The sequence below is a fragment of the Trichoderma harzianum genome (assembly GCF_003025095.1).
Source record: "Trichoderma harzianum CBS 226.95 unplaced genomic scaffold M431scaffold_22, whole genome shotgun sequence".
NCBI classification, from domain to species: domain Eukaryota; kingdom Fungi; phylum Ascomycota; class Sordariomycetes; order Hypocreales; family Hypocreaceae; genus Trichoderma; species Trichoderma harzianum.
Genome location: NW_020209270.1, coordinates 235,104 through 247,225, shown reverse-complemented (window position 1 = coordinate 247,225; position 12,122 = coordinate 235,104). Strand labels below are relative to the sequence as shown.

At 46.7% G+C, this 12,122-nt stretch overlaps 5 protein-coding genes across 5 annotated transcripts; 3 read left to right on the top strand and 2 right to left on the bottom strand.

Annotated features, from left to right (window-relative positions):
• Window positions 1-859: 859 nt before the first annotated feature.
• M431DRAFT_321863 (hypothetical protein) lies at window positions 860-2,297 on the top strand. The gene has a single exon (XM_024914306.1). It carries the CDS (start codon window positions 1,115-1,117, stop codon window positions 2,051-2,053), a length of 939 nt encoding a protein of 312 aa, XP_024768545.1. The 5' UTR covers window positions 860-1,114; the 3' UTR covers window positions 2,054-2,297.
• Window positions 2,199-3,740, top strand: M431DRAFT_321885 (hypothetical protein). Its single transcript, XM_024914307.1, has 3 exons — window positions 2,199-2,401; window positions 2,539-3,447; window positions 3,504-3,740. Exons 1-3 carry the CDS (start codon window positions 2,344-2,346, stop codon window positions 3,548-3,550), a joined length of 1,014 nt encoding a protein of 337 aa, XP_024768544.1. The 5' UTR covers window positions 2,199-2,343; the 3' UTR covers window positions 3,551-3,740.
• Window positions 3,741-3,930: 190 nt separating this feature from the next.
• On the top strand, window positions 3,931-5,760 carry M431DRAFT_98889 (hypothetical protein; the record flags this gene model as incomplete). The annotated part of the gene is made up of 3 exons (XM_024925095.1): window positions 3,931-4,439; window positions 4,536-4,690; window positions 4,757-5,760. The coding sequence occupies 3 exons, from the start codon at window positions 3,931-3,933 to the stop codon at window positions 5,758-5,760; spliced, it is 1,668 nt and encodes a 555-aa protein (XP_024768543.1).
• A 334-nt stretch (window positions 5,761-6,094) lies between these two features.
• M431DRAFT_513386 (hypothetical protein) lies at window positions 6,095-10,213 on the bottom strand. The gene is made up of 5 exons (XM_024920011.1): window positions 8,454-10,213; window positions 7,879-8,302; window positions 7,621-7,804; window positions 7,264-7,539; window positions 6,095-7,183 (listed from the first exon to the last, which is right to left on the bottom strand). The coding sequence occupies exons 1-5, from the start codon at window positions 10,009-10,011 to the stop codon at window positions 6,188-6,190; spliced, it is 3,438 nt and encodes a 1,145-aa protein (XP_024768542.1). The 5' UTR covers window positions 10,012-10,213; the 3' UTR covers window positions 6,095-6,187.
• A 379-nt stretch (window positions 10,214-10,592) lies between these two features.
• M431DRAFT_500789 (hypothetical protein) lies at window positions 10,593-11,614 on the bottom strand (the record flags this gene model as incomplete). Its single annotated transcript, XM_024917952.1, has 2 exons — window positions 10,593-11,434; window positions 11,494-11,614. 2 exons carry the CDS (start codon window positions 11,612-11,614, stop codon window positions 10,593-10,595), a joined length of 963 nt encoding a protein of 320 aa, XP_024768541.1.
• Between the last annotated feature and the right edge of the window lie 508 nt (window positions 11,615-12,122).

Here is a 12,122-nt window from a genome sequence, read left to right as displayed (position 1 = left end):
ACATGTCTATGCCAGATCTCTATAGTCAACTGGTCTCTTATCATAATGGCTTCTGTTATTTTTACGCATGACAAAAGTCACAATCCATCTGCTGTGGCGTGCGGTGGTGATGATCAATCAATACAAATAAAAAGCCAGGATGGCAGTTTAGTACTTCAGAACAGCCAAAGGCGCGAATGCTAAGCGAATCAACGGTGACTATACACACATTGATATTCTGTGTGTAAGGATGTATATATGTATGTATATTCGTCATTCAAATGGAACATCGTAATTTATATTCATCGGTCGTCATTCAGCACACATTCCAATCATTTCCGGCCTGCCTACATATACATCACGGTACCTAGTAGGTATGTATGTACATGTACCTAAGGCAGTACTTACAATGTGCCAATCAAAGCCCAACATTCAGCCTTATCGAAGTCGGCTTTGATGCCCAATAACCTAGTTGGGCGCACGTGGAGAGAGAGCTTGAGATAACCTCACTGCTTCCCCTCTTAGCCAAAGCTTGGTGGAATACAACATCTCTTGTTGCGATCTTCTTATATACATTAGTTCGTCGACTGAGGGCAGAATCCCATCGTAATCTGACGCGAGTCATGGATTCGGCAGACAGCAAGCCGCAGTTTGGCGAAAAGCCTCTTCTGAATACCAATTCGCGATCATCTATAACCCCATCGGATGCAAAAGCTGCTACTAGCGCTCCTGATTCTATCCAAGCTGTTTTCCAAGGCTCAGGTATTCAACACTCTGGACAAGGGCCTTTAAGTGTTCAAGGGAACCTTAGTATCACATCGAACGCGCCATCGGATTCTAAGGAAGCAGCCAAAAAGTGTAGGAAGGCACTCTTCCTAACCGATCCATCCGAAGACAGAAAAATGTTGAAACGCAAGAAAGGAAACCGTGCAGGTGGAACTTGCGAGTGGATTCTCAGTACAAAAGAATTAAATAATTGGCTTTACCTAGAGGAGAGAGAGCAGAAGTCTCAATCAAGCAACATCTTGTGGCTCCATGGGAATCCTGGGAAGGGGAAATCCTGGGAAGGGGAAATCCACCATGGCCATTTTTTCTCACTGAAAAACTGTCGGCTGATTTCGATGGAATAGAAAATATGACATTAGCCTACTTTTTCTGTGACGCCAGTTTCGAGAAACAAAGGACAGCCACGTCAATTATCAGAGGTCTTCTCTATCAACTGGTTCAGCAGCATGAAAATCTCCTCTCGAAGTACATTTTACCAAGATATGAAGAGCGAGGAAACCAATTGTTTACATCATTCGATGCACTATGGGCCGTTTTTATTGCCGCAGCTGCCGACCAAGACACTGGTCGAACATATTGCATTATTGACGCACTAGACGAATGTGACAATGCCTCCAAAGATATTCTGCTATGTCAACTCCATGAGACTTTTTATTGTCAGGAGAACCCCCCGCCGAATCTCTCTATCTTAATCACAAGCCGACCATACCCTGAAATTCGTGAATACTTGCAAGATTTCACAAACGCGGACTTGGCTTCCTTCGACCAAGCCAGACAAGATATCGACAGATGCATCAGGGAAAGAGTCGGCGACCTTGCTAAGAAAAAAAATTATACAGATAAAGTTAAGAGAGAAATTATCGATTTGCTAAGGTATAAAGCTGAAGGAACCTTTTTGTGGGTTGGATTGGCATGTGAAGAATTAAGAGGAAAATCTTCTAAAGACGCTATTCAGTTCCTACGAGATATACCAAAAGGACTCATCTCGTTATATAAAAGTCTCCTTAAGACGGCTACCGAGGACGAAACCAGCGAGTGCGCGGCGACTCGAAGCAATCTAAGCTTTATTATTGTATCGTTTGACGCACTAAGCGTGCTAGAGATATCCGAAGCCTGTCAACTACACCAAGATGAACCAGATCTGGATACCCGTCTGCAGTACACTCGCGATCAGATCGCATCCTGCCGTCTCTTGGTGGTGATCCACGCAGAAAAAGTGCAGCTGCTTCACCAATCCGTGAGAGATTTCTTAACCGGCTCCGGCTCCGGCTCCGGCTTCTTTTTTTGAGAGGCTTGAAGCACATGCTAGTGCTGCTTCATGCTGTATCGATAATCTGATTAAACATCTTCACGGAAAAAATGAGTCAGAAGGTCCTTTCCTTAAATATGCACAGAAATACTGGACGGAGCATGTACGAGAGGCAAGGGAGATGTTCAAAATCTGCGAGCCACAAATTCCGTTCTTTGAGCCACATTCGAATTATATGTGGCGATGGATGCAAAGATATGCGAGGTACACATCAGAGCATACCTTCTTGCATGTCGCTGTGGATTTCGGGCTTCCGATACTGGTAGAATATGCTTTGGGTTTGCGCGAGGTGCATCCAATCTCTGGAGGTCCAGCCTTCAATATCAGGTACGACTTGAATCATCTCCAAGAGAGTGACTTATCGCCACTCAGTGCGGCTATTCGGTCGAGAGAAATTTATCACAAGACTCGGGCTGAAATAGTGAGCTTGTTACTAAAGGGTGGTGCAATTGTGACCAGAAAAGTTCTAAGTATCGCGATTAGTAGAGAGCGGATCGATGAAGAGGTAGTTCTATCACTTCTTAACCACATGCATCCGGAGACTCGAATACGATATATCCAAAGGCTCCTACGGAGACAGGAGCGCGAGTATAATGTCATGCCATTAATCCTGGCCAAATATGGAGATCAAATCACAGTAGAAGAAATGGTTGTCAAGCTAACGCTCTCAAGTGCAACCGGAATGGAGATTTTGCCGTTACTGCTAGACCAGAGAAGAGGTCAGATAGCAATCACAGAAGACATGATGAAAAGGGCGGCAGGAAACGTGGTGCAAGGCACCGAACTCACTGCATTTCTTTTAAACTACCAAGGAGACCAGATCATGATAACCGAAGGTATAATACTTGTCGCGATGTGTAATGAACGACAAGGTGAGAGCATTATTCAGCTATTGTGTCAGCATCAAAGTGGCAAAATCACCGTCACAACAAACATATTGGAGGCTGCGTCAATGAAGGAGAAAGGCATAAAGTTCCTTGAACTATTGCTCCCCCATCGAGGTGGCCAACCCGCTGTCACCATCACAACGTATATGCTACATGGCGGAGCGCTAAATCATGATCGAGCTAGAGAAACCATCTCCTTTATCTTCCAGAAACTAGGAAACTCGATTGATTTCTTAGATGACACGATGATAAATGCGATAAAATACTTTACTCATTGTCAGGGGTTCGTTGAATATTTTATTCACGAGGGAGGATCTCATATCTTAATTACGGATGAGATAATGGAGGCAGTGCTAGATGCCGAAAGTCCTGGATACGAGCATCGGATTGCGTGCATAGATGTCTTTTTTAAACATGGACAGAAGCTAAGATTCACTGGAAAAGCAATGGCTACTATTCGTGAGTTTAGGGACAATCAAATTAATGGTGAGTGATGTTCAACTACGCCCCAAATTTTCCACAACGTCTGACAAGAGTAAAAGAGCAAACAACGCAAATTCTCGAACGATCAAGAGACCATCTCGAATAAACCGGCGAATTGGAAACGCTATTGCCAGAGGTGTGATAGCATAGTTATGTTCTTTGCCTCTTACCTATGCATAATCACGACTACAACACGCAATATCATCGGCAAAGGAATAAGAATAGAGTTCGATGAATGACATAGCATCTCTTCCAAAAGCTAATCCGAGGAAATTGCATCGCGAGAGACCAGCGGTCGATGCGCGCGCAGTTATGTTGGTCGTGACTCCGTAGCATATGTGGTCAAAGCTGTCCAACCTCCCCTTTGTTCCCTTGAAGCAAACGTGGAATATTCTCGCCTCTTTCATTCTTTCATTCTTTTCTTATCAACTACAATTCAGCGCCACTCATCAAACGTGAGAGCATCATCACCAACTTTTAGGCAATATGGAGAACCACTTGAATAGTCTCTCGCGATACTGTATCGCTGAACTCCCTACCAATGTGCTGTCCGATTTTAAGACTGCCATTGAATCGGTTCGGGACGAGTTGAAATTGAACGACAATGTCTTCCGCGGCGTGGATGGCTTCTTGGCCAAGTATTTCGAGAAACCAAGCTGGTCCCCCGCAGTCAAGGATACCATCCGCGGCGCCAAGTCGGCCGACATCGTCAAGCTGTCCAGAGACATCTTCAATATTGTCCGCTTGGGCACCTTGATGGACTGGCTTGTCGATTTTCGGTCTCTCTTCTTCACCGCTGATCCCAAAATCCGCTTCCGCTGCGAGCCCATCACCACGCCGGAGCTGCGCTTCAGTGCCAGCATCTATTTCGAAACGGAAGATATCTCGACCGCCGCAGGCAGTACCCGCGTGTATGGCGAATATCATCACGGCGATGCTCACGTGGCGGGTGACGATAACGGCTTTCTACCCTTTGCTGCGCGTGCTCTGCAAGTGTTCAAGGCTCAGCCAACCCGACACTTCTTACATGCTTTCATCCTTCATGGGACCACTCTGGAGCTTTGGGTGTTTGACCGTGCAGGCGCCTACAGCAGCGAATTGATTGACCTGGGTCATAACCCTCAAGAACTGTTGCGTATCCTGGCGGGCTACGGTATGATGGATGATAAAGAGTCTGGAGTCAACACGTTTGTAAAGTGTTTTGGACTCGGATTGGACAGCTATGTTTCTTTGAGTGAAGACTTTTGTTTTTATGAAGACATTTCTTCTGATGAAAACATTTCTTCTGATGAAAGCGTTTCTTCTGATAAAGACAACAAGATGTATCTCCGACCAGAGATGATTGCAGCCCCAGGTTACTTGGTTGGGCTGGGAACGACATGCTTCGCCGCCTCGGAATCTACAACCGACGAGCCAGACATTGTTGTCAAGTTTTCTTGGAGAGCCGACAACACAACTACCGAGCCTCGGATGCTTTGGTTGGCACACAAGGGCGGAGTCAAGGGTATCATCAAGCTCCTCGGCCATCAAGACCTAGTCAGCATTGCCGACCTTCGCCAGCCACTGCAGTTCCCTCGATCATTTGTCAATCGAACCTTGTCGTGCTTCGCCACTAGCCCTCTCGGCCGTCCGATCAGAAAGTATGTGTCGATCAGTGAGCTTCTTGAGGTCTTAGGCGACCTCGTCAAGGCGATTCAGTCTCTCTACGAGGATGGAAGAATGATTCATCGGGACATTGCCATCAAGAATCTGGTCATCAGTCCCCAGGGCTGCTGGGGTAACCCCATGGGCATCCTGATCGACTTTGACTCGGCGCTGAAAGTCAAGAAAGGTCACCCTGTTGGGCAGCGGGTTGGGTCGGATGGGTTCATGGCCATCGGTGTTCTCCGTGGGGAAGAACACACGTATCGACACGACCTGGAGTCTTTGTTCTATGTTTTTTTGTGGCTAGCCATTGCCAATGATAGAGAGCATGACCACGCCCGGGAGATTTTGAAGGGATTGCCAGAGAAATCTCGGCTCCATAATTGGTGCTCACCGGTCCTGAACTTTTCCGCCGTCGAGAAGGCAGTAACGGCCGACATGAGCCCGCAAGGCTTCGAGGGGATTCTGGGTGAATTCTCTCCCGACTTTGTTGAACTCAAAAACCTGGCCAGGAGGCTACACGGGCTGATTTTCCCAGTGCGTGACGGGATGATTTTCACGGGGACTGACAAGGATAAGAAAGCTGCCACCTGGCTCTTCACTACGATGGCAAATGCTTTTATGGATAAGACTCGCTGTCAAAGGACTCGCTGTAAAGGTCGTAGTCTTTAACCGAGAACTGCATGTACATAGCTGGCCAAGTCTCAATGAAACAGGCTCGTTTCTCGTACCCTTTACACTACCGTGTCACAGACGAAACTCTACACCTACTTCTCATAGCCTAGATGAATCAACTTGTGTTACTAAACTAGCCATAAGAGAGTGAAACATTTCAGAAAGAACAAGCATGCATACTAACGTCTCACCTTCATAAGTGCAGTTATGATTTCGTCGCAACGGCGGAGACTGTCAGCTTCGCACATATGTCAACAGAGTCATAGAGCCCAGCACTCTCAGATACAGAAGACGAAATCATCCTCAAAGAAGGTAGTAACCTTGGTTAATCCTCTGAGAAAATTCGTTGTTTAATATTCTAAGCTACATGTATACTCAGTTGTTACATTTTATGAGTGTCTTGCTCTAGTCTTGCTCCCTTGCCTTACTCTGCCTCAAGTTTATGACAGAGAATTCTCACCAAATTCTCCAACTCCACAATCTTCTTCTTCTCCCCTTGAGCATTATTGATACGCTCTGTAGCATCCCCAAACGTCTTCCAGACAGGCAAAAACTTCTTGTCGTCATAATCCGGAGAATTTATGTTATCGAATGCGGTCCGCATGTTCTTGTGGTTCCGCAGTTTCAACGCCCAGTCAGTAAAGGGCCTCGAATCGTCGTAGTAGGTTTTTACGACATTCGTACAATAAATTATTAGTGATGCAAGTCCTGCAGCTAATGCAGTAGAAACGGAAGATCCGTCATGGTATTCGACGGGCTTTGATGACCGAGGATTCCTTGCTTCCGCCACCTGGTTTCCGGGAAAGAAGTAGCTTATTGTGTTAAAATCTTCAGAGGTTGGGTCTCTTTGGCCTTTGGGCAGCGCGGCGCCAATACGAAGAATGCAGTCCGATGCTGCGCTGAAAGGAAGAGATTCCCTTCCGAGGAGTTGGATATCATCAGCGGCGGAGCAGAACATGAGGATGTTGCGAGACTTGGCCTTTTCGATGGCCTTTTGAAGCGCATCCATGGCCACCTCCTCGGGGGATCTCTTGTGCTCTTCATCGGTCCCGACATCTAGGGCGTTAGGTACACTGCCTATCTTCTTCGCCAATTTCCGAATAGTCCACGACATGGATATGATGTCGGCCTTGCGGATAATAGCGCCTTCAATGGCTCTCGCAGCGCTCTCTGCGTATATGGTTCGTGTTTTACTTCCAGGGCTGTGGCTAGTGCTTTCGTGAATTTTCATGACATCGAGTGAAACCCAGGGGTTAATGCGCACAATCATGTTGGCCATGACTGTGCCGTGACCGTTGGTGGACTGATGCCACGGCCGTTCTGTTTTCCCATCTGGAGGGCAATAGCTCAGACCAGTAGCCTGGACAATATTGTACGTATCCAAGTTCAAAAGATCGACACCGTCGTCTATTAACGCAACCTATGGGCAAGATGTAAGCATCAGTATTCCATACATAACTGATGGGAGAGTAAAGCTCCATATCACAGCTTTATACATGCCTTGACGGGTGGGATTTTAATCTTGCCGCCCAGAAGCCGGTGAACAGAGATCAGAGAGCTTCTGAAATCCTCCATTCTTTCAACCCAGACCTGTTGCGGAGGGCCGTCCGAAGTTCCAATCTCTGATGGGTCTAGATCATCGTCCGACTTGATACTGGATGTAACCGTGCCAGAGTGTATCCTTTTTTCGATCTTGACCCTTCCTTTTGTCCGGTCGTTGATCTCGGCTTCGAAGGTTTCTATCATTTTCATCATTCTATCTCGACTCTCGAAGCCCTGAAGTCATCGTTAGATTATGTTCTGAGATTGGAAATCTGTCCCTGATAACACGACGTAGATTTCGAACGTGGGACATACCGGAAAGGCATGGAGCGTCACCCTCCTTAGCTTGCCATTGGAAGTTGCATCTCTTGCAATACCTTCTGGGTAGCCCCAGCCCTTGAGGATCGTCTGGTTACCGCTCCAGTAGAGGTTGATGTGAGTAGCATCTGGTGCTGCAAATGAAATAACGTCCATGCTTAGGTCTGGCTTTCTCCAATCCCTGTTCGACAGTCAGAATCACGTCAGTTACTAGACTGAGAGACAGATTGGAATCGCAAGGTGATATTGACATACCAGGATTCTATCTTAATTTCCTCTTTCCTGGTATTACCGAGACCAAACGAATCTTGACCTCGTATAGCTCTTTCGATCGCGGCGTCGGTGTGAGGTAGACCTTCTCTGTCGTCCACCTGCAACCGTAGTATGTGGCGAATGTTGACTGACACCAACTTGTCAAATACACTTATTAGAGCACTGCGCCCCAACTTGGGATTTTCTTGGTGAGCGCCTCCGCGTTGCCTTTTCTCGTTCGAACTGTACCCTCTGTTGTCTGACTTGGATGCGCTTGACTTTTCGTGAATTGTCGTTAATATCGGCAAATTGACGTAGGATAGAGTGTCCTCAAACCCGCCCGCCTTTGAGAGCTTTTCGATCAAGTCTACGACTTGGTCTACAGTTTTTCCCGCGAGATGAGATGCGTCGAAATACAAGTTTTTGTCTAGTGTAGCAAGAACATCAGCCATAAATACAAAATATTGTAGCCGCAGTGTGTACGAGTCTGAGTAACAACAAGACATCTCATTTCAAGATACCGAGTAAAATAGATATGTGAGGAGTTTCCTTGAGAGGTCGAATTGTCGCAGACCTACCTGAAGCAACTTTACCATAAAGTAATTCCTTGGCTTCCATGTCTGTTCTAGTGCGTATATAATGAACTTTGACAAACTCCCCGATTTTGCTTGCTGCTGTATCCGAGTCCAGGGAGGTTTTGCTTGGATTGGACTTATCATCATCCAACTTGGCATTGGTTGGAGCTTTTGTCTGGCCGGAATCGCTAACCTGGTCGTAATTTTGTGTTCGAGTGCGCGTAAGGGACTTAGGAAGGGGGTTATCCAAGGATGTAGGAGTGGCCGGGGTTGCATGAACGGGTTGGTTCTCTGAAATATGCACAGAAGGACGACGAGACTGCTTTGGATCATAATCTGAGGCTTCTGTTCCATCTTTTTCCTGGGCTGTGGTATACAATGTCCGACCTTTGTCAAGCGGAGGTGGAGGCCCCATTTTCGTTCTTGATGGCTCAGTCGTCCCTGGTTTTGGCGGGAGCATTTTTTTCTGATACTCTCCTGTCGAATAGTCATCTTTTGTCTCCTTTCTAGACTCATACAGGGCGCCTGTCCTAATAGGCGGTTTTTCTCTGCCAGTACGGTTGCCACCTCTTTCTGAAGATGTAGTCGCTGGTCCTGTTGCTGCAACGGCTCTCCTATTTTGCTTTAACCATCTTTCTCGCGTCCTTAGATAATACAGGTATGGAGACTCGTTGTTCAAGTTGAACTGCTGATCCGGGTTCCTTTTCAGTATCTTATCGCCTGTTAGAACCAGGTATTGAACTATGTTGTTGTACTGCTTTACTTGGAGTCGACAGTTATTGTAATCCATGGCATAGTGTATGGGAGTGTTGCCGTAATTGTCTCTTGCAGCTATCGTCTCAGGTTTTGCCTCTTTGACAAAGCCATGGATTGTCTTAATCGTGACACGTAAATTCGGTCGTTCTGGTGCAATGGCCGAACTCTGCTTAATCCCTTGGTGAGTTCCTAGAGCCTTTGGTAGTTGTTCCTTGAAAGCGTAGTGAAGGCAATTCATCCCGTCATGGTCCGTCGCATTAAGTAGCTCATCTAATTTTCCCGGAATTTCACTGGAGCATTCAGTGACGGATTCGATGAACTTGGTGTTATTGAACTCCATCGCTACCCGTAGAATCGGGTCATCCTTTGGTTTGTTGAGACCACTCTCTACCAAAGCACTGTCCTGATACTCAAGAAGATACTTGATGATCTTTGACAGTGTATCGCCGGGTAGGTTTCCAAAGTCATCAGTATCTCGCCTCTTTGCCAAGATGTGAAGAAACGTAGGTGTTGTCCTCTCACGAGCGTCTCGACTTGTCAGTGCCTTCTTCTTGTACTCTTCAAGCAAGCGGCCTTGTCCTTGCTCTGATTCATCCCACCGTGCCTCGCCGGAAACTAAAGATCTGACAACTTCTTTCCATTGTTGTTCCCATGTTTGCTCTCGGAATTGAGCCTCTTCACTCTTTTCCTCAAAGGGATGTCTGTCGACGTCCTCGGGATCAAGGTCAAGTATCTCATCGTATTGTAAGTTGTCTAGTGTAACAGAGCCCGCTTCTGAAATGTCATCATCATCATAGTTTGCCATGATGAGCAACAGGAAACTCGCGGCCCTAGTACCGCAGATTGGCGCACGTTGGAAACTGGAAACGCAGAGAAAAGAGACAAAACCCCTCCAATTCCGAGGTGCCTTGAAAGGCGACGAACTAGACTAAAATAAACCCAAAAACGTAAGAGATTAGACGTGTTATGCTCAAGAGGAATATTCGACATTGAGAAAACTATTGGGGGACACAAGAGACGGCAGCTGCCTAGTCTTCTATCCTGAGTTGAGTTTGGTGTCCTTCCAGCCGGTGCTTGTGATTTATTTTAGGTGCTTGAAAGCGGGGGTTAATAAACTTGAGGCTGATAGATTGGCTGACAGGAGATGGCTGCGTGATATAACAGGGATTAACGACAAGTTTTAGACATCCTGATGCAGTGATCCCGGCAAAACGGCTGGGGGCTGAATACATCCCACCAAAATACAGTGTCAAGAACATTTACTCACTCTTGGTGGTATGAGTAAATATGACAAGTTGAACAACATCAAGGAATCTTCAAGCTGGCAATAATAGAGACAGCGCTAGTCGTCATTGTCCTTGTTATTCGATTGCTTTCTCCACTGTCCTATTCTTGAGTACGCTCAGCATTCTCCGACCCAGATCGCTTGATAGATTGCCCGTACTCGGTGTATGTAGTGCAGTCCCAAAGCTGGTCCAAGTCAGTTGCTCCCAGATTATCGACATCAATATCGACTCCCGTATCTAATTCATTGAGAGGAGGCTCAGACACGCTAAATATAATGGGGTCGTCGGGCTCCCTTGAAGAGAACAAAGAGGTCACCATAGTTGTAAAGTTTGGTGTTACTTTCAAGTAGGGAACACACACGAAGTCTTCATCGTCGTCTCGTTCCAGCAGAATGCAAGCACGAAGCTTGGAAGGAATGCCGCTGGCTTGTGACTTGTTCTCAGACAGGAAAAAGCGCGCCTGGAAGTAATTCCCCCAATCGTCTGACTGGGGGTTATCGCCACTCACGACGGTATGATGCTTCGTAACTTTCTCCACGCCCGCTTCGCCAGAGAGTGTCAAACCTGTGTCGATAGCCGGAATGTTTGGACCGACTGTGAGTTCTACTCCATATTTTGAAGATTCGGATTGGCTTGTTTCTTGCATCTTATGGAGTCCATATGGAGCAACCCGGTGGACTGATGGTCCGCCGGCTTGGCCTTTCATAGCGTAGAACTCGAATAAGACGTCGGCTTCTTTGATGCGCGCTCCCCTATATGAGTTGAACTTGAACTCGTACACAAGGAGCGTAGCGTGTTTATTTGAAGAAGGACCCATTTCGCCGTGGATTATGGCTTTCGCATTGCAACTGACGGTGAAAGCAGGTCTTCTCTTTGAGCCGCCGCGGAAAGCTGAAACTGCTTTCCTTTGCCGTTGTCCTGGGCGATTGCGCACATGGAAGCCTGTTGACATAACGTTGTTATTATATTATCAACTCCTGTCAAAGATTGAATAATCTTACCTCCCTCCTGGCCTTGGTATGTAAGCCCGAGACTGAAAAATGTCGGATCCGAGGTTTCTTCATCGTCTTCATCAAAGTCTCCCTCGTCTCCGTCACTCAACCAAATTTCACTTTCGTTCATATTGCACAGGATTTTTGTCGTGTATTAATCAACTGGATGCGTGAGTTTCGATGAGAATAAAGTACACCTGTTGAAGAAGTGACTTATTTAGCTTAGATGAGAACATTGGTCGAATGAGTCAATGATCGAGAGCTTGACATCTGGCTGCTCAAGTGACAGCACAGTATGAGAAAACGGCGCACATCGGTTGCCAATATTGGTGCTAAACCCAAGCTCGCAGGTTCGTCCGAAGGATTTTGTGACTTGTCAGAAGCGGGTTGAAGCGCCGCTTATTCTGCAGCTTGGATTCGCACAGATCCCTGTCGCTGTATTCTAGGCTGCATAGTGAGGCGAAGCTGTGTGATGGTGTCACCCCATAGTGAAAAAAATAGAGGCCAAGGCACCAAAGGAGTTGAACGTTGCACCATAAGAGAGACTTAGCCGGTATATACCGGGGAGGCAACGAGGGGAATATATTGCCGCGATGAGTGGACGAAACCCCGCAGCTTGTTGAAGAAGCACGCTACAT

Bases quoted from the DNA above. Each gene is read 5' to 3' on its own strand.
- M431DRAFT_321863 (XM_024914306.1), top strand. From the start codon at position 1,115: ATGACATTAGCCTACTTTTTCTGTGACGCCAGTTTCGAGAAACAAAGG.
- M431DRAFT_321885 (XM_024914307.1), top strand. From the start codon at position 2,344: ATGCTTTGGGTTTGCGCGAGGTGCATCCAATCTCTGGAGGTCCAGCCT. The intron at 2,402-2,538 runs GTACGACTTGAA...TGACCAGAAAAG, and splicing joins GGTCCAGCCTTCAATATCAG to TTCTAAGTATCGCGATTAGT. The intron at 3,448-3,503 runs GTGAGTGATGTT...CAAGAGTAAAAG, and splicing joins TAGGGACAATCAAATTAATG to AGCAAACAACGCAAATTCTC.
- M431DRAFT_513386 (XM_024920011.1), bottom strand. From the start codon at position 10,011: ATGGCAAACTATGATGATGATGACATTTCAGAAGCGGGCTCTGTTACA. The intron at 7,805-7,878 runs GTATGTCAATAT...ACTGTCGAACAG, and splicing joins GAAATTAAGATAGAATCCTG to GGATTGGAGAAAGCCAGACC. The intron at 7,540-7,620 runs GTATGTCCCACG...CGATGACTTCAG, and splicing joins TGACGCTCCATGCCTTTCCG to GGCTTCGAGAGTCGAGATAG.